The following is a 20,230-nucleotide window of genomic DNA, read 5'->3' as shown; positions in this document are numbered from 1 at the left end:
ATAAATTGTATAATATAATGTAAATGTAATATATATTACAAAACAGTATAATAGTAATAATAAATAATTGAATTAGAAAACAATGAATTTTGATTTTCTGAATAATAAAACAATCACTATATTTTATATTATTTTACTAGAGTTGGTATTTAACAAACATTCAGACTTATACGTCATAGTTAAAATATAAAAACAAATAAAATACAATTTAAAAAAAAAACAATAAACAATAATATTTACATATTTTATAATATATATTATGAACTGAAATTTTGCACTCAGAGGGGGAAGAGTGGTACAGCAAATAGAGTATGTTTAGATACGTTAATGTTTTTTTTTTAGATTTGAGTATAAGGAATGTATTTTGAATATAACATATTATGTACAAATTATATACCGAGATGCGTGGGTGAAACGGAACAACGATAATGGGTATTCTGTTGTTTGGCCAGTAACTTACTATGTATAGGTACGTATTATATTAATTTGTAAACGAACTTGGTAAGTTTAGACGTTATGAGTTATGACTGCGTACGGAATTTGTTTTTTCGTCAGGCCTTGGGCGTCGTGAGCAACAATACAACAGCTGATAAGAAACAAGCGGTCGGGCAAATTTCTTTGGTTGTATGGGGCTGAAGAGCGAGCTATCTTATCTCACGTCACAACCTGTTTTTTAAACATCCTGCAGCAGCCGAGTGAGTTCACTTGAATATAATTTTTACTTTTTATCCAAACTCGCCATCTCGAAAAAAATTTAATTGCCAGCGACCAAAAAAAAAAAAATATACATTATATTTTAATACGAGAGTATACCCTTAAAAAAACGGACAACGACGTTATTTTGTGATGCTGTTTTATACTGTCCTCGTGCTTTCAAATTAATAATATTCAAAGATATTATCAACGCGTTCATACTAAAGAGTATAGACTACAGATATTATATCATGGCAATACAGAGTGTTTCATCAAATCTGTTCAAGTCAGTTATTTTTATTTTTCAATTTCAGACTATTGAACGGTCTAGGAAAATTGATATATTTTATTACAGGTTTACATGATTATTAAAATGATTACAAATAATAATAATAATAATATTATAATAATTATTATACATATAGGTAATTATTATTTCAAAAATAAAATTTCTCAATTAAATGTCGGACTTTTTTGCGTATGTATTGTGTAGTATAATTGTTATGAAACAAAATAGTATGTCATCATGAGGTTCAGAAAATGTTTTACAATATTTCAAGGGTTAGGTTAGGTGGACTGAAAGTTATCTCCACTCTGTCGGTTCGTCGTGAAGATGAGATTAGATGGTTCACGACGCGGTCGACTGGAAAAAATACGGAAACGGGTTTGTCGCGACTAGTCGTAAAAAGGATAGAATAGTGTAATAGTAAAAGCGTTTGGAAACGAGGAAAAAAGAAAATCCGTCTTATAACATGTAATAATACAATATTTTCTTTAAGACGTATTATACGACTAAATGTGTTTCGGACAAGCCGCCACATAACGTTATATTTAATTGTTACGACACTGCACGCCTTATCGTTTTTATTCGTCACCATTCTTTTGCAGACTATGCAGGGAGGGGACATTTTTTTATTAAGATCACACTAATAGGATATGAAATAAGATATTATATTTGTCTATGGTAAACTAATATTTTTTTTTTCAAGATAAATGAATAATAATTGTCGAAACACTAAATAATAGGGTAATATTATATTAAGTTTGTCTGCGATTGTTGAGAATTTTTTTTAAACGCGCATCGGTCAATTATTTGAAATTAATAAGTATCGAAATACATACGTTTTCTACAGTGTTTTCTTAGACAATTGTTTATTAGTCACACGATCAATATTTTATTTCTTTGATTTGATATCTTGGAGTTTTAATTAAAGATTTCTTAGTGTTAATATATATATATTATCTTTCCGGCGACTCTTTAGAATTAATTATTTTACCTAGAAAATGTGAATTAATATTTTTATTTATACTTAGTACTTAAAAAATTCAAAATTAATCATGGCACTGTTTCTGAGAAAAAATAAAATAAAATGTTTTACAATTATTTTTGGGTCGTAATTTATTTACTTTTTATTTGGTGACATCTATTTTGATTTTAGTAGAATCTAAAAGGTCAAGTTGATAGTTTCTTAAACAAAACCGATTATCTAATTTATTTATCAGCTTTAAAATGTTCACCAACAAGAAACTTCACTGTTATGGAAATATTTTTATAAATTTATGTTCTATTTTGAAATATGAAATTATAAACGAATATGAGTATGTCATTGAAAACATATTCATTACAAGAAATAATAAAACTAATTTATAAAATTCCTACTATGTGATAAACAAATTAATGCACTTAAATACAAATTCAAACACTTGTTATTACTTCCACGTCATTAATATAAGTTGTAGATTAAGATAACAAACGCATCAGGTGACATGGATGACAAATAAATGATTCATTTTTCTGACAGATGGCAGTTTTATATGAGTACCTATGTGAGGTATACTCGCGGTATTATGATTGTGTATGTTATTTCGTTGCATTTAGTTATTTCTAAATTTATTAAAATTTATGACAAAGCTCTGCATAATAATGTGTCAGCAATACATGAATTGTCAAAATAAAAAAAATTTCCCAATCTGTGATTGAATTCGGTTTTTTCTGATTAGATAACAAGATTTGGGGAAATAAAAATATCGCTATAACGGTTTAACGAGAAAACACAATTTATTTATTTTTATTTAATCATCAATGGGATTATTGCGTTGATAAATTGTTTGAATCTTTATAAATAACCATGATGACAATGGCGTGTCGTATATTATAAGTCAGCTCCGTACATCATAAACCGTAATGGAATAGAATTGTATATTGTTAATTGTAAAAAATAAATGATTACATATATTATGCAATTTATTTAATACTATAGTTTTATTATACAATATATATAGATGTGGCGTAGATGGACATTTTTATAAAGGTCATAATATCTAATGAGGTTTTAATCGATTTTAAAATCATTTATCTACGCAACGTTATGGTTGATTTAACTCATTCAATTTTCCGGTGTGTAGATTTTTTTTAGTATAATTTTGTGCATTAAATTTTCTGAAGCGTTATTATCACCGTAGTGTTTAGTGATATATACAGATTTCATTATAAAATAAAACAAAAATAAATACGGTATGTCATATAAATTATATTTTCAGGGGGTGTATTTTTTTAAAAACTCATAAAGTTATTAATATTGAAATGATTTGTTTTAATGTTTATTCGTTGACGTTAAAGTCAGAATTAAAAGAACGATTTTGGCATACAAATGTAATAAATTAAAATGTATTTAATAATAAAAGGCTACTTGAGAGTTTTCCTTTTGAAATATTTTTTTTTTTTTTGTAGTAGGATATAATTTTTTTAATTATTTATTTATCTAATATATACATTTGAATATATTAATCAAGTTTCCAAAAAGGTATACCAAGAATGATACAATCGTAAGGAAAAAGAATGAAGTTACAAATTCAAATTTATAAATATTTTAAATAATAATAAAGCTTTACATTGTATAAGAACCGTGCTTTGAAACAAGTTTTCAGACATTTTAAAACAATTATGATTGGAGATAAAAAGCGAATCGATCTAACTATGCATAATGTTTAATAAACACGTAAACGCGATTTGAATAGAAAAAAAAGTCCTAAAAATAGGTACCAGCTGTTCACATTATACATAATTTATTATAAATACCTATTGAATAATGAAGTCAACTAAACGTGCCTGTTCTAAAACAAGTATTTATACAAACGTTCAGATGGTGGTTAGTATCGGTTGGGTTGACATCTAAAAAATGGGTGTGCTGTTGTGGCTGTAAAACTATATCGCTGTTTTTAGTTATCGTACCATAATCAATGCAGCTTTTTATAATAAAATCACTGTTGACAATAAAACGAAAACGTATTACGACAATATTATTATAATTATTATTCCGTATACATCTCGGTACATAAAATTAAATTATATACGTTACACACGTTTCGAATTTCAACCGTAACGGCGCGTATAGTATTATGATATTACGTGTATTATACTATATTGTTAATTTATCGATTCCAAACCGTCACGAATGGTTAATTTTTTACCCTCTCCTTCAACTGGACCGCTGTTCTACTCAGTGTTTACGTATACAATGTCCGAGCGTAACGTATAGTAATCTATACGCGCGTAAATAAGCGCCAACAATAATAATTATAATAATATCGCCATTGTCTGATGTAATTTGCTGTTGGTTCATGAATCGCGGAAAAATCGTTAAAATAAATTTAAAAATAAAAAATACACGAAAATTTTACGGGACGTAAAATTTATCCAGACAACTCCGTCGTAGTGGTGATCTATATAATGCCGAAGCAGTGATAAAAAGTAGTCACGATTTTCTCTCTCTCTCTCTCTCACTCTCTCCTCTCTCGATCAATTTTTTTTTTCATTTGCTGTGTACATGATGTGTTTTAAACATTTTTAATATTGTTAGTCAAGTGTATCTATATACTGGATTAATTAAAATGATTCATTTGATTTCAGAATATCATCATTTTTAGGCTAATCATCGGATTCTGCAAAGTGCACTCTATGCACAGGTCCGTATCAACCTTTTATAAGGGCTGTCCCCTATACAAAAACATTTTAAAAAACCGTAAAAATCTCAAGACAGCCAAATTAAATAATCATCCCACTCCAAATATCAATATACCGCCTTCAACACATATGAAGCCCAATGTTGATAAGGATAACAATAAAAATATATCATATGCCAAAGTCATAGCCAACACAGCATCAGTTGATCAGTCATTTAAAATCATCAATTAATTCATCGAAATGTTACAACCCATTCTAAACCCTCGCCTACTGACTCTAACATCCTTAATTAACAAAATTACAATTCCTATAATTTTCACTCCATAATATTTCTTACTTTCTTCCATCAACCGTATTTACATTTTGTACAAAGATATACCAAATAATAGAAAAAAGGATCTCTATTAACTACTCTTTCTTCTTGAAAGCAACTTTTATACTGTACCTAATAATTGTCAAAAGTAATTGTAAACATAAAATTAAAAAAAAAAAAGAAAGTTTTGGACCTATATATAGTTGCTATATTTAATAAAATAATAATATTTTAAATTTAGTTTATGGTATATATACATACAATATATTGTGTATGACTTCCAATCCTTACAAGAACAACATCCAATTGATAGTCTGCAATGCATCGCATACTTGTTTCAGCAAATCCGTTTGTAGTTAACTCTTCCGATTTTTTAGCTTCTAAATTTGGTTAATTATAATGGTGGTACGTAAACAGAACGAACTAAAAGTTATGATTAACTTATATTTAACTATGGTTAACAGTATTTTTAATATAAATCCAGAAAAAAGAGACACATGGAGCAATATCGAGTTGATAAAGATCGAAGACCAAGTGCCAAGCAACAGATGAATAATTTAGAATAGTCCTGTATTATACACATATTATAAAATATACACCTACTAGGGTGTATATAAATCAATACTCAGTATACCAAAATTGTAAAACATTGGAAAAGGCTGATTGGATCCCCTCCTCATCCCCTAATTACACATGTAATTCACAGTGACGATTTCGTAAAATTTATAACATAACACGATGTGTAGCTACACACTTAAGCGGAGCAAGATTACCCCTTTTCGATTTTTATTCGTTTTTGTGGGTATGTTCCGTTTGGACATTTATTGCCGGCAATACGACATAATATGCATCGTACGAAAAATAAAATATTTTTTTATTTTACAACAAGCGACCGGACATTAATTACTATTAAACAATTTAAGGAGACGCGATAATAAAACGAATACGCGTCGAAAACTGGGGAGTGCATATTATTGTACGAGAATTTGGATAATTTTATGTATATATTATGTACAAAGCAACAGTTATAAATAAAAAAAAAAAAAAAAAAACATGAGTGTTTTCTGGTGTTTTACAACGACTTTGTGGGAAACAACTCACAGTGTTCAAGCGACATCTATATAATGATAATAATATCCATACACCGGGATTGACGTCATAGTAGTGAATAGTATATAGAAAAAAAATTCTGTACAATGTTTATAATAATTTTTTCATTGTAGTAAAAATATTTACAAATACGTTTCTAAAAAAAAAAAAATAAAAAAGAAATAACACGAGCACATCTCTTATGATAACAGTGGTCTCTATCGTATAAGTCATATACTCATATTGAACATAATATTATAAAGAAATGTAATTGTAGTTGGTAGAAACGAGAGAAAACATCACTTTCGGCCGCGCACACGGGTTTTTTTGCTCTAACATTATTTTTGTTTTTGTATTTATTTGTTTTTAATTTGGTTACCATTATAGTTTGCAATTAAATGTAAATTTCATATAATAATAAAATTTATAATTTATATTATTAGAGTAATGGTTGCTGGAGAGGCAGATATAGGCGGCGGGCGCGTGTTTATTATCTCAGCTGATCGTCGGTTCTGGTGAATGTCCAGCTTAGGATCATTACGCATAGTATCGTGATGGAACTGTTGGATAAGCCAGCTGAACCGGTCTGCATGGCCGCCGGACTTTCGCCTGCAAGATAAAATGAAAAAAAAGAACGAGGATGAATTAATAAAATTATGTAATTTATAAAAATTATTATTTATTATGATTATGATGTTTAATATTAAAAAATACATTTTTTATGCTTCGTACTAATATATAGGGTTTAGATATCGTAGCATTATTAAACTGTAATAATGTAGAGCAATTTAAAATAAGAAAATAGAAAATATTAAAAACCCTAAAAAATGCATTAAAAGTTTACAAAAAAAATTAAAATTAATTGTTCAACAGAATCATTTTTAGGTAATACATTAAAATGATAAACAAATACAGCGCATGTATAAAAACGCATATTTAAAAAATGTTAGTACTTAAAATATTTTGACCCAGATTAAACCAATGGAAAATTAACTATTTTAAATAATGCATTACGCCTTGTTGAAACCAATACGTATTATAAAATTAAATATAAACCTTTGGAATACAATGCATTACATGTACTTTAATGAAAACAGTTTAAAAAAAAATAAAAAAATAAAAAATAGGATTTCAAAAAAAAAAAAAAAAAAATAGCTAAAAGATTAAACTTTGTGTGTTTATACGAATAACAATAATGTATGGTTGAAAACAGATTTATATTATTTATTGGGCTAGTTGAAAAAAATCAAATGTCCTCAACATTCCAACTCAATAGTTATATAATTTATATATAATAATATTATTTGTTCTAGGTAGTGCTTTGCACAGTTCGTTATTTTAGGGATCGAACCGGACTTCAAATTTAAACAAGAGACTGGAATTCGGATCTGACTACACTTAAACAGAAGTTAAACAGAAAACTAAATTTGGACTGAATCCATGGCTACATATTATTTATAAACCTAACCGGACCAATAATTAAATTTAATAGAATAGAGTAGACCGGGACCGGACTGCCGGTTCCATATTAAAAATATTTTGGACCGTTTATGGACCGGACCGTAAGGTTCAGTCAATATTAGCTCAGACCGGACCATAAGATGTTATAATAACACTCGGTATAAATACATTTTATTTTTATTTGGGGTTTATCGTTTTATTTGTATTACATAATAATAATATCTAATTTAGATTTTAAGTACCGTAATTGAGACCGGATTGGACCGAAATAATTTTCATTTTTTTTTTTTTTTTGAAACCAAACCGGACTGATAATAATGCGTTTTATCTGAAGATTAGACTGAATTATTCCTAAAAAAATTGAATTGGACCAAACCAAAAATTCAATAGTTTTTGTATGTTGGGACCAAACTAGACTAGAATATGCAGAGCACTAGTTCTAGGTAATACATATAGAGACAAACCAACTTAAAACTAATCTAATCTAATATCTAGATTCCTTGTAAAAGGTTTTTGGATTGTGGTTCACAAATAATAATTTAATATTTTAGTGATAATAATAAAATCACTATCACATATTTGTCTAATAAGTATAGTTTATAATATCTGTCCATGTTCAAAATAATGTAAATAGAGGTAAACAAAACATAGTACCTACTTAAAATTAATATGAGTTAAAAATTAATGTTATATCAGAAAAACAAGAAGTAAAATAACTGCACTATGTATGTCACTGTTGTATTTTATAGTATGATAAAATAATACAATTATATTAAGATGTCAAAAAAAGTTTGATGTGTAGACATATAAATTATATAATTGATTATTGAAAATTCGAAATCACTTGTACAAATACTATATAATTTAGTAAATAATGCGTAGGTAATAGTGTTGGCCAACGATATCGATATCTAAAAATAATTATCGAAAATATAGCGATATCGGGGTGATTAATCTGGGCTCGTGATTTTACGGACGATTAAACACTAAAATGAGTAAACAGTATAAAATAAATTTATATCTATAAAAGTATAAAATAAAATATACTGAATTATGATACGAGGCGATATGTTTCAAAGAAATAGCTCACCACACCAAACAATTTAATCTAAATTCAGTGCCGGTTGTTAACTCGTGTTGAGACGTCGTAATTATTTTATTTTGTTACTTATTTTATATTTATATTAAACAAAATGAGTGAAAAATTTAAACTAGTATCGTTGTTTGGTGATTGGAGTGATATATGGAAACATTTTGGTTTTAAAGTTAAGTTAATTAAAAGGGAATTATATTAAATAAAAATCAAGTTTTTTGTGAAAAGCGCAAATGTGCTGTTGGTTATATAATATGTATTCTATACTTTTAATATGCTTTTATTAAACTAAATTTTATAAAATGTAACTTGTTGTTATTTAAATCGATATCGATATTGGTATTATTCCGATGTTGCAATAAAAAAAAAAAAAAAAAAATACAAAAACGATAATTAAAAATTATCGTTGGTCAACACTAGTAGGTAATGACATGAAATTGTTTGAAAACAAAACTAAAAGAGAAACAATAAATTTAAATACAATTCTTTACTTGATATAAAAAGGTAACATATGTTTGATTAAAATTAATAGATTGTTTATTAAAACAGTTGATATGGTTATAATGAGAAGTATTTGCCACAGATATAAAGTTTCACTGTATAAATTGAGAATATTGAATACTTAATAGTTATTAAGTATAATATGCATGTATTGGTTATTGTAATAAAATTTAAATTTTTCTAACTAAAATCAATGATTAAATATTTTTTAAGCGATCCAAGGAGGAAAATCGTCATTTAGTGTTATCTTACATCTATAAGGATTTTGTAACTCGAAACGGTACGTAGTAATTAGTACGATTTCTAATTTTTTATCGTACGAAAACTGGATATATTATTTATACTTATTTCTTTACACTTACCATTTAGGACGTGTACTACCACGCTTGATAAGTCCGCGTTTGATGGGTTGCACGTGTACTTGCCAGAATCTGCTTGCACTGCATCCTGTATGAGCAGATAACTGACCGTCACGTCTCCCTTTTCTGTGACCACGCTCACGCCTCCGCGAAGCGAATCGTAGCTGATCACCTGAAATACGATTAGTCAAACATTAGACTATGAGTTAAGTCTTCGTAAGTATAGATATTTGACTTAACAAAATATTATTTTGGAATTGGTTTCAGGGTTGTGAATTTAATATACTTGAAGTCCCCAAAAAATATTCGAAACAGAGCAAATTAATACATATTTAGGCAAAATAAGATTTTTTTAATGGTTTATAAATATTAATGTGCATAGTAAAGGAAATAAAATTAAATAGAAAACCTATATAGAATATTATATATTTATATATATGTGTGTATTATATATATCAAAATATGAAAACAAAACTCTGCTGTATAGTAGATGTCGAGTATAGCTGGTTATTGAAAATATAACAATATTATTTTAATGATATAAAAATTTCAATAAATATTTGTATTTTTTTTCTTATTACTCATATTATTTTAAAAAATACTGAAAATTATTTATGTTCATATCATAAAAGTACTGACTAAATCAAATTTTTCACTAGAAACTCCCATTGAAGTCGATGAACAGAGTATCTTTTTTTTTTGAAAAAGTGTCTATAGACACAAAAACAAAATAAACAAGCATCATTATGAAATCAATCAAATATTTGCCTAGCTCAGAATCTAAAACACAATGTCACCTATACACTGGTAATGCTTATGTTGTATAAAGCGTTTCTCAAACTTAATACTTTTCATAGAAAATCCCAAAACCAAAAAACAATTAAAAAAATAAAAAAACTCCGCAAATAAGAATAAATTCACTTTAGTCTTTACGTATAATATTGTGACTATTTATTGTGAATACATTTAGTCGTTTCATCACTGAGTACCCTGTATTCGCACTTTAAAAACTTCTATACTTAACGTTTATACGTCAATCCTTTCGAAAATGCGTTTCATTAGAAAAAAAAAAAAACAGCTATTGAGTATAAAATATAAAAATAATAAGTACCTAATCTTGGTTCAACGCAAAACTTAATGATTTCGTATTTTTAGCTCAACTGTCTGGAATTTGTTGTGAATTTCCAGTTTTCGAAATATTTATTATAAAAATATAGGTTGCTAATAGCTGGTAGTATATATTTATTACATTTATCAAAAACCTTGATTCAAATAACATGCGAGAATCAATGTACAATACATCAAAAATATATCAAAGAACATGATTTAATAACTGTAATGACTCTCGAACCATTTTCGTTTTAATAATTATTATATTTCAAAGGAACTTATACGCACATCATGTAATTTGAATAATGCATAGCATAGGTACACAAGAATAAACAATCGTACAAAATGACAAACACGTAAGCATATGGTTAATGGTCTTGTTTAGTATTGGTCCTATAATCACATATAATATAGACATAGTGTCGATTATACATAGTTATTTATATATTATATGCGTATGTTTTACTGTTTCAAAATAGAATAATTAATATTTTATTTTACTAATTTAAATTTTTGAGTAGATTGATAAATGTGTTATTTTTATAATAATGTACGTTTTATTTTTAAAAAAGAGAAATGTTTCTGGTAGGAAATTTTAAAAATAAGGAAAAACGGATATTTTTACTTTAAGTTAAAAACGAATAATCGTAAATATTTGAAATATTCATTGAATATTTATATTTTCAGACTTAATAAATAATAATAAAATTATGAAAATATTACTACTATTTTTGAATTATGTTGAATTAATATTAATGAAAACATTCACTGGATAAAAATACTTAAACATTTAATGCAAAGTTCGTCATGAGTTTTTTATTACTTAATTTTAAAAAATATCGAAAATCTATAGGTAGTCACAATTTTTTCATAACCATTTCAAAGTAAAATTTGATAAAATTCATAAAAATCAATTAGAAATTGATAAAATTAAAAACATTATTTTTATAATTTTTCAACCTACATATTATATAAATAAAAAAAAAATTGTTAAGTGTTAATACATTTTGAATTTTTAAGTCAATATAATATGGTACAAATATATATTAATATGATAATTTAATACTTATAATAATATAAAGACAATATTTTCGGAAACAATTCTATCAACCTATTATAATAATAAAAATTAAATAAATTATTTTAATAGTTATGTAAATAAAGCAAAAAAAATATATCATAAAATATACTTAGTGATATAGATTAACATACCGTCTCTGTTCAAAATCATTTTTTATATACAATGATATATCAGTGAACTAAAATTATTTATCATACTCATATTCATAGTCATATTCATTTGACACTTAATGTACAAGTGGTAACCCCTTGCATACCTTTTTTTAATTCGGTTATTTTGGGTCTATCGTATTTTTTGTCAAAATATACTAATTTTTTAATTACACAATTAAGTCATAAAAATTGTCTAAATATTTTAACTCTCTGTAACATCATATACTGGGAATGGAAGAGTACTATGAATCAAAATTAATGTGATTTAAAAATATAACAGAAATTTAGTATTTATTTTTAACATTCATAACATTTTAATTTTTTATTATTGAGAGTAACTAGAAATGTATTGATTTAGGAAGTTTTCTAATAATTAATTTTTTCGAAATTTTTAATAAATTATAATTATGAATAATACAAGAGAAACATAATACCAATTTTTCAACTATTGGTAATGTATGAAATTACACATATATACTATATTATATTACATTATTGAAGTGTGTAGTTTATAAATTACGGATTAGTTGCTATATGATTTCTAGAAGAACAATAAAGAATCGCATGAACAGAATATATATATATATACTATATATGGACATATAGAGTTTGTTTTTTTAACCTTAGATACCCATTATTTTTAAATGTCAACTCAGCATATTACTTTGAAAAATTATATTATCTAATTCAAAGTCAATAAAAAAATATGACTTTTTTAAAATAAATATATTTTTATTACACGGGTATTCTTTTTATCAGCATAATTTTTTTAAGTTATTTATTTTTATGAATGACACAATACATTTTTAATTTAATACTCCGAAAGAAATTATTTGAAGCATTTCAATGATACTAATCGATTTTTGATTACGTTGTTTACTAATATAGATAGTTATATTTATAAATTTAACTATTTATTTATAGTTTACAAGTTATTGTATCTTGCAAAACGCTAGTTTATTAAACCGATCAATAACAGTTTATACGTAATTCATTAAATAATCGTTCAAAATTCGATTACTATAGAAAAAATTACCTTGAAAATAATGTCATTTAAAAAATTAAATTTTAAATGTACCTATGTGCTACTTAAAAAATAATAAAGATAAAAATAGTAAAATTAATATTTTTATTGCATAAAATCACATAAAAAATAATTTTAAACAATATTTACGAAATATTAAATGCCTTGAGTTAAAATAATATATTTTTTATTCACAAATATACATAATTTACTTATGTCCTGTATACTTTATATCCCGATAAGAAATTCGTAAATATAAATTTATTATCATGAAAAATAATAGTACCTGAATATGGGAATACATTATATAGTATTTATCTATATTGAGTCGATAAACTGATTTCATCGATATATCTGTATTAGGTATATTAAATTATTAATAATTTGATAGAATATACCTATAAATTCACTTGATTTCCCGATCAGATAGACGTGTTTTTAACAATAATAATAAAATAGATGTTTATTGTTTATTCGTGAAGTCTAACACACACAATTTTATGATTAAGACGTAATGTTTATAGTAAATGTCAAGTTCTATAAACATTTTTCAATTATTGATCATTTTTTGGACGTTTATTGTATATTATGGTATAGCATGGTATAATGTCTATTATAGAAGTGTTACATGAAAACAACTTGAAATCAAACAAAAAAATTGTCTATTGAAATTTCAATGACTACATTATTATAAATCCCATTGTATTTACATATTTCATGTGATATATTATACGAAAGCTTTGCATCAGTTTGGTTGCGTTCGTTTCGATTATTCTTTTATCCCCCCCCCCCCCGTGAAACGCAAAGTCAGTAAACAATATTATAATTTATATCAAATTTGCATAAAACGTGAGTCGATACACGCGTGTCGTTATATATGTATAAGACAACTTTTGTATTAGCCATACATACATAATATGTGCAACGTAACCATGAATTCTGTTTGAAAGTAGTTGCCGGAGAAAAGTTTACGGCTCGGTGTACAATAATATCGACGATAACTTCGGTGAATCTTGAATATATACGCGCCATAAGCGGCTTATTGGGTTGTCCGCGTAGCATAGTGCCGCTCGACATAAAATATATATTTCAATGTTTTTTCCCCTTCTCTCCGACGTTATTTCGTAAGTATATTCATTTGAAACTTCCATTCTGTGTATAGCCATTGCCGGCTTACACACTAATAATAATAATTCATGTCAGACTTTTGTATTATTATAATATATACGTTTATATTTAGCACTTATTTCTCATTTAAAAAAAATATTTCTAGGATAATCGAGTTGGACTACGCGCAGCTCTGTCGTGTTGTTCGTTGAAAATGAATAATTAAAAAAAAATGTATCAGAAGATATCATAACAAATGTGCGTATAAAATATTTATGATATCGTAGGTACACGAAAATACACACATATACACAAAAACATTAGTTTATTGTATGATTCAATTTTTACATAATTTTAAGTAGTGAGAAAATAACATTTTCTCTAAAAAAATTATACTTTTACCATTATTTTTTATCAAAAATTATATACTTTTAATAAAAACCAAGAATTCATAGTTTCTCATTTCAAAGCAGAGTATTTTTTTAAGCACTTTAGGACGAGGATGAATAAAATTTTTAATCATCATGTATTTAATATTATCTCCGACCCAGCTCTTTTGAAACTAGTTTGCTAAATACGAGTAGTAAGACAATTTTTTTTACAGTCATTTATTTATTTATTATATAATATACATATTATATCTCTGGAAAATATAAAAGGCGCTTTTAGTTTATTTCTTTCACCAGTGATTTCTCTGAAACTTTATTTTGTTTCGTTATCGTTATTTTTCCACTAAGAAAATATATCACACGATATATTATTATTATTATTGTAAAATATTACACGTGCCGAATCCCAAATTCTCAAATACGCATGCATTATGTTTTAAACATGATGTTATATACTTCTTTCACACAAAAAAATATGAGAAAAAAAGTTATCTAAATCCCATTTCTTTCAAAAATAAGAATATTCTGTTTAACAGCTAGTTTCAGTTTAGTAAATTAATCGGATTCAGGGAAAATGAGTAAGTCACAATTATTTTGTAACGTCGAACAGAGAATATTTACTACTTGTATAGTATTCAAATGTTCTATACTATTGTCAGGGTTTTGAACTGTTTGCACTAAAAAACAATGAATAATACATGAATTAATATGAATTCAAAAATACAGGAAATATACAACAAGTTTTACGAAAATATAGGTAAAATAAACTTAATAAAAAAATTTTCAATAATGTGTATATAAATCATATGGATTGAAAAATCGTGTTGAATGGCAATAAATAGTGGAAGAGAAACATCTAAATAATTATAAATAATGAAAATAATTTTATTTTAAAAAATTCATGAAAAATAAATTTTATGTTTTAAATATGGTATTTTACCAATTCTAACATTTTACTCTCATACTATAAAAGAATGATAAAAAACATTTATATCCTTTTATATAAATTTTCATCAAAAATATGCAAACTAAAAATATTAATTAATATTCTTAGATTTTGAGTGGAGATATGCGAATTGTTTTTTACAATGACGTATTTTTTTAAATTTTTTTTGAGACATTTTTATAGTAAAAAAGTTATTTAATTTTAAAATTTAATATATTTTCTGATGAGAAAGTGAAATTAGTTGGTACATTAGGCAAGGCAAAAAATTTCAAGTACCCACTTTTCTCAATAATTGGTAAAGTAAAAAAAATATTATGAAAAATGGGAATTTTTACATCAAACAGGTTTCCGATAAAATAAATTTTGTTATTTTGTTGTATTTCATAAACAAATAACCATAATGTGAAAATTAGTATTTTTAATATTCTTAAAATGTGTGATCTATAGCAAAATTTTTGTCGTTGTGTGTGAACTACATAGTTTTCACCATTTTAACGATCTACAATATTTAATCTTAAGTTATTTCGATTATAATGGTATAACGTTTTCTTTATGGCTTATTTACTGGGTATTTTAAATGTCAAAAATATAAATTGTATTGTATAGGAATAAAATATATAAAATATTTTACACAATCAGTTCAGTTGTGTTTGTCACACGTGTAGTTGCATTTATCTAGTTGTACGAGTTATTTGAATATGTTGGTGACTGAATGGTATTGAATTATTCAAAACGAAATAACAACCAATGCATTTTTACAATTGCATGGCCTCATGCCATTGGATGACGAGACAACAATATGTATGCAATTTCAAGGCAAGGCTAAAATCTATATTAAAAAAAATAAATTAGATTCGGGTGAAATACCTGTGATAACATTTGTGAGATGTACATTTCGAGGATATCAAACCTATCATCAGTTTATACACAAATTAAATACATTTTTCACTTACACTGATTTAATTTTTTTTTTTTGCGTACGGTGCTCATGTCTGAGAGGAGGCCTGAAGACCTATAGTTCGGACACCTATTTGGTTGAATTTTTAGTTGGGCACCCATAGGATTCTGCCATGCCCAGTTGGGGGGTGATGGTCTCGCCACCTATACCTATATCTGTCCAGAGAGCGATGCTGCTCGTAGTCGGGATTCGAACCGGCGATGGTGTGCGTCATAATCGACGCCTTAGTCCGCTCTACATTCTAAATGTTATTTAGAATAATATAATTATATGACTTAAATTAAATTTGTCTCTCACTTATTTTGAATTAAGAACGAAATTCATCGATATTATGTAAAATTATTTATCTCACAGACTCATGGCCCTGTTTTACTATATATTATATCAATGTATAAACAGAGTTATGAAAATATCATGTTAGTCCGTAATATTATAAATAATTTTTTCCATACTATATAACCACGATTTGTCTACAAAATGCGTCTTGGAAATGTATTATCGTCAATATTGTTTACGGTTGTTATTATTATAAAATATAGAACTTGATTGTTTTTTATTCTTGGTTTCTAGCAGTTTTGTTAACAAAACCGACGACCGCTAATCCTCTGTAGCCGCAGCATTATTCCCTTCACTATTATAGACGTCGTTTATCCGTCCGATTTTCAGACAAGCCAGCGTCCCATGTCTCATTTTGCCTACACCGAACTAACTGGGTCATGATTAAACTCTTGTTACTGTTAAGTTTCGCGTGAAATACGTAGTCGTTTTTAAGTGTCTGGAGGATCTAACTGTCAAATAGTTTACGTACTACGTACATACAATGTTATATGCATGGATTAACTGTTGGCTCTCACATTTAATCGTGTACATGATATATGATATTATATTATGACGATTTATGTAATGTATTATCTAAGAATACGACCGACGGGAATTCGAAAATTCGAATCAATATAACTATATAATACATAAATATTATTTTTCATTCTTCGATTTTCTTAGAATTTATACTATAGCTTTTATTGCTGCAATGACGTGGTCAGGAATTTTAATTTATGGTGAATGGAACAAGTTTTTTGTATTGCTTAATAATTATAACTTCATGTAAGAACATATAATTCATAGAGAGAGAAATAAAACTAATAATTTATTAAAAGCCAACAGGGATCGAATTATAGTCGTCGTACATTGAAAGTATGCATAAAAATACCAGTTAACCCACTGGGAAAGAGGGCATAAAATAAACATACTATTATTATAATAGAATTAAGTGAAATGGCATTTTTGTATTGATTAAATTAAATATTGCAAAAACCGAAAGACAAAATTTTTATTTTATTTTACAAAAAACATTTTTTTAATTTTTTTGTCGATAAAACTATAGATAAAAGAACTATTTTACAGATTGTGTAAACATTTCAACGATCGGAAGGAGAGGGGTCAAATCCCATAATTCCACCAATCCTCACAGTACGCTACTGTCGCTGTTGGCTACTATGCGGTAAGTTATGTATGCATAACATAACAAAATCCATAAAAAATGTTTATTATTTTTTTTTTTTTTAATCGGTTTCGATCGGAGATAAATAAAGCGATTCGCGTGTAGAATATTATACTAGAAAGTATACAATATTGTTTATTAAATTATTTTAGGAGGTTCATTTGATAAACTCAAGCACAAAGCGCACGCTAAACAATCAAAACGAAATCATTGGGTTGTTTTATAATGAATTACAATTTTTACACATATAAAATATGTAGTATATTATATAGTACACAAGATTGATGCACAATTGTACTGAAGATTAAATCTTCAGTAAATTTTTAATAAAATTTTTATTAATAATATTTTCTATATTATATTGAATTAAAACGAGTAAGCTGTTTGCTTTTAAACTAACGTGATATCAAGATAATTTCACTTGAAAATACTTTTGTTTAAAAAAATTATTAGGGCTCGAAAATTTTAAAAATTGCATATTTTTCTTTATGTGTTCTTGATTTAAGTAGACTAAGCTAAAGATCATCTTATTTAATGAAATGTTTAAAAAAAAATTAATTAAAATATATATTTTTTGTTAAATTTAGAAAAAAATTATTAATATCTTATCATTTTTTTTATTCTTTTTTTTTTTAAACATATTCATTATTTTCTAAATAAAACATTTACTTACGTTTATTTTTATTATTTAAATAAACGTACATTCAATTATTAAACGTAGGTATTAATTTTTTTTTTTTACTAAAAATATGTGCAGAGTAGTAAAAATAAATTTTTGTACTATAACTTTAATCTAAGTATTCCAAAACTTATTGATGATGCCATGTTTTTAGTTATGACTCGTGGAGGGTATACACCATGACGACTACGTATTATTTTTGTTGTCCAGCCAGTTTTAAGCTTTCCACCATATTTCATTGAATCATTGGTAGTTATTTTTAATAAATATTAATGTTTAATATACTTCTGCAATTAATAAAAGCTATACAATTTTTGGCATTAACTATTTCAACTTTTATAACTTTCAAGCACGTATAATTATTTTAAAACGTTGGTAGCGTTTGGAGTGTTTGGACGTTATGCCGTGTATTTCATGATCATTAAGTTTTTAAAGATATTTTATACTCTGCAATTAAAAAGGAACTTAGCTATTATTTATTACCGTACAGGTAAGCGTACCTATACCTATATAACAATATTACGCGCCGCGAGTAATGCGAATCTAACTATATATACACACACACAGCTATTATAATACATAGGTTGGTATATTTTTCGCGTGTTTATTAATTACGTAAATTACATCATAATCCTAATATGATGTTGTTGCACCGTCCATATTACATATATGTGTTTTGTATAAATATGATATAGGATATTATGATACCATCGAGGAGAATAATTAAAATCCTAAAACTTTTTTTTGTTCTCATTCCAGTAATAATCCGGAGCTTAAAATCGAGGAACTACTACCACAAATACGACGACCACACTTTTAAAATGGCTCTCGTGTATATAGTATACATGCAATATACGTATAATAATAATTACCAACAATCGTATTTTCCTCTCTCGCTGATGACGCTCTTAACGCAATAATACGTTTATATTTAACCACGGTTTTCCCTGCACGTTCTACAAGTCGAACGGCTGTGGTTACTATGTATGGATATTTATACGTGAAACAGAAAATTTTAGGATTGAAAAAAAAGTAAAAACTATAATATAATATAAATTATTATCAAATTGCAAGTGACAAAATATAGAGGTAAACCAATAGAAATCATATCTGTGCATTCGTGTGAAGATAATTTATAAATTACGTTTAACATGAATTTGAGAACTCAAGAACGTTTTACCTATAATATGTATACAAACCTAGTGTTATTAATGTTTTGTTCACATATATCATACTTTATCATAATTCATAATATATAGTGTTTGTATTGCGGAGGAGAAGGTTGATGGGTGTGGAAGAGAGACGGTCGAAGTGTATATTTACTTTTAGCTAGACTACTAAATTAGAAGCTGTTCATTACAGTGTATGCATGCATATGTGTGTGTGTATATGGAGGAGAGAGAGGTAAAGATGGAGTGAAATTTCAGTAACGGAGGCATTTAAGTTTATTTGTTAGCCAAAGTTGGCCTCGTTATATATACATAGCCTATATATGCGTGTAATGTATACTATGAAATCTACTCGTTAGAAATCAGTTAGGTAATAATCTCGTGTTGTTTTAAATACATTTTTTTTATTGTTATTTAAATTATATCGTGCTGCAGTGTCATTTCTTCAAATATTTTGTTTGATTAATTGTTTATAAAAAAAACATAATTTTTGGAATTATTATTAAATGAGAGGTAAACGATATTATTATATTCATGTAAGATAAACTGATTTTAAATTATTCCAAGACAAGATATTAGTGGTCAAGTAAGTGGTCGCTCTACTATAAGTTTGTAATATTTGTATAATGGGGGTTAAATTA

At 26.5% G+C, this 20,230-nt stretch overlaps 1 protein-coding gene and 2 long non-coding RNA genes across 5 annotated transcripts in view; 2 read left to right on the top strand and 1 right to left on the bottom strand.

Annotated features, from left to right (window-relative positions):
* Positions 1-3,603: 3,603 nt before the first annotated feature.
* The window catches only part of LOC112595459 (zwei Ig domain protein zig-8-like), a 371,885-nt gene continuing 355,258 nt past the window's right edge, over positions 3,604-20,230 (bottom strand). For both annotated transcript variants that reach the window (XM_025340688.1, XM_025340689.1), the window contains 2 exons: positions 9,477-9,645; positions 3,604-6,668 (listed from right to left, as the gene is read on the bottom strand). In XM_025340688.1, the coding sequence (XP_025196473.1) occupies positions 6,550-6,668; positions 9,477-9,645 (288 nt within the window). In that variant the 3' untranslated portion in view covers positions 3,604-6,549. The remainder of the gene's footprint in view (positions 6,669-9,476; positions 9,646-20,230) is intronic.
* On the top strand, positions 7,897-9,568 carry LOC112595460. The gene is made up of 3 exons (XR_003114720.1): positions 7,897-7,963; positions 9,328-9,394; positions 9,484-9,568. It is a non-coding gene; the product is annotated as an uncharacterized LOC112595460 (long non-coding RNA).
* Positions 9,608-19,268, top strand: LOC112595461. Of its 2 annotated transcripts, none has more exons than XR_003114722.1 (3): positions 9,608-9,689; positions 17,645-17,741; positions 19,180-19,268. It is a non-coding gene; the product is annotated as an uncharacterized LOC112595461 (long non-coding RNA). The 2 variants fall into 2 exon arrangements; XR_003114721.1 differs by lacking the exon at positions 19,180-19,268 and adding an exon at positions 17,894-17,944.

Source organism: Melanaphis sacchari, unplaced genomic scaffold (assembly GCF_002803265.2).
Source record: "Melanaphis sacchari strain LSU unplaced genomic scaffold, SCAv2.0 Contig27_pilon_pilon, whole genome shotgun sequence".
In the NCBI taxonomy this organism is placed as follows: Eukaryota; Metazoa; Arthropoda; class Insecta; order Hemiptera; family Aphididae; genus Melanaphis; species Melanaphis sacchari.
Note: the sequence above shows the minus strand (reverse complement) of the source record. Positions and strands in the feature narration are given on the sequence as shown.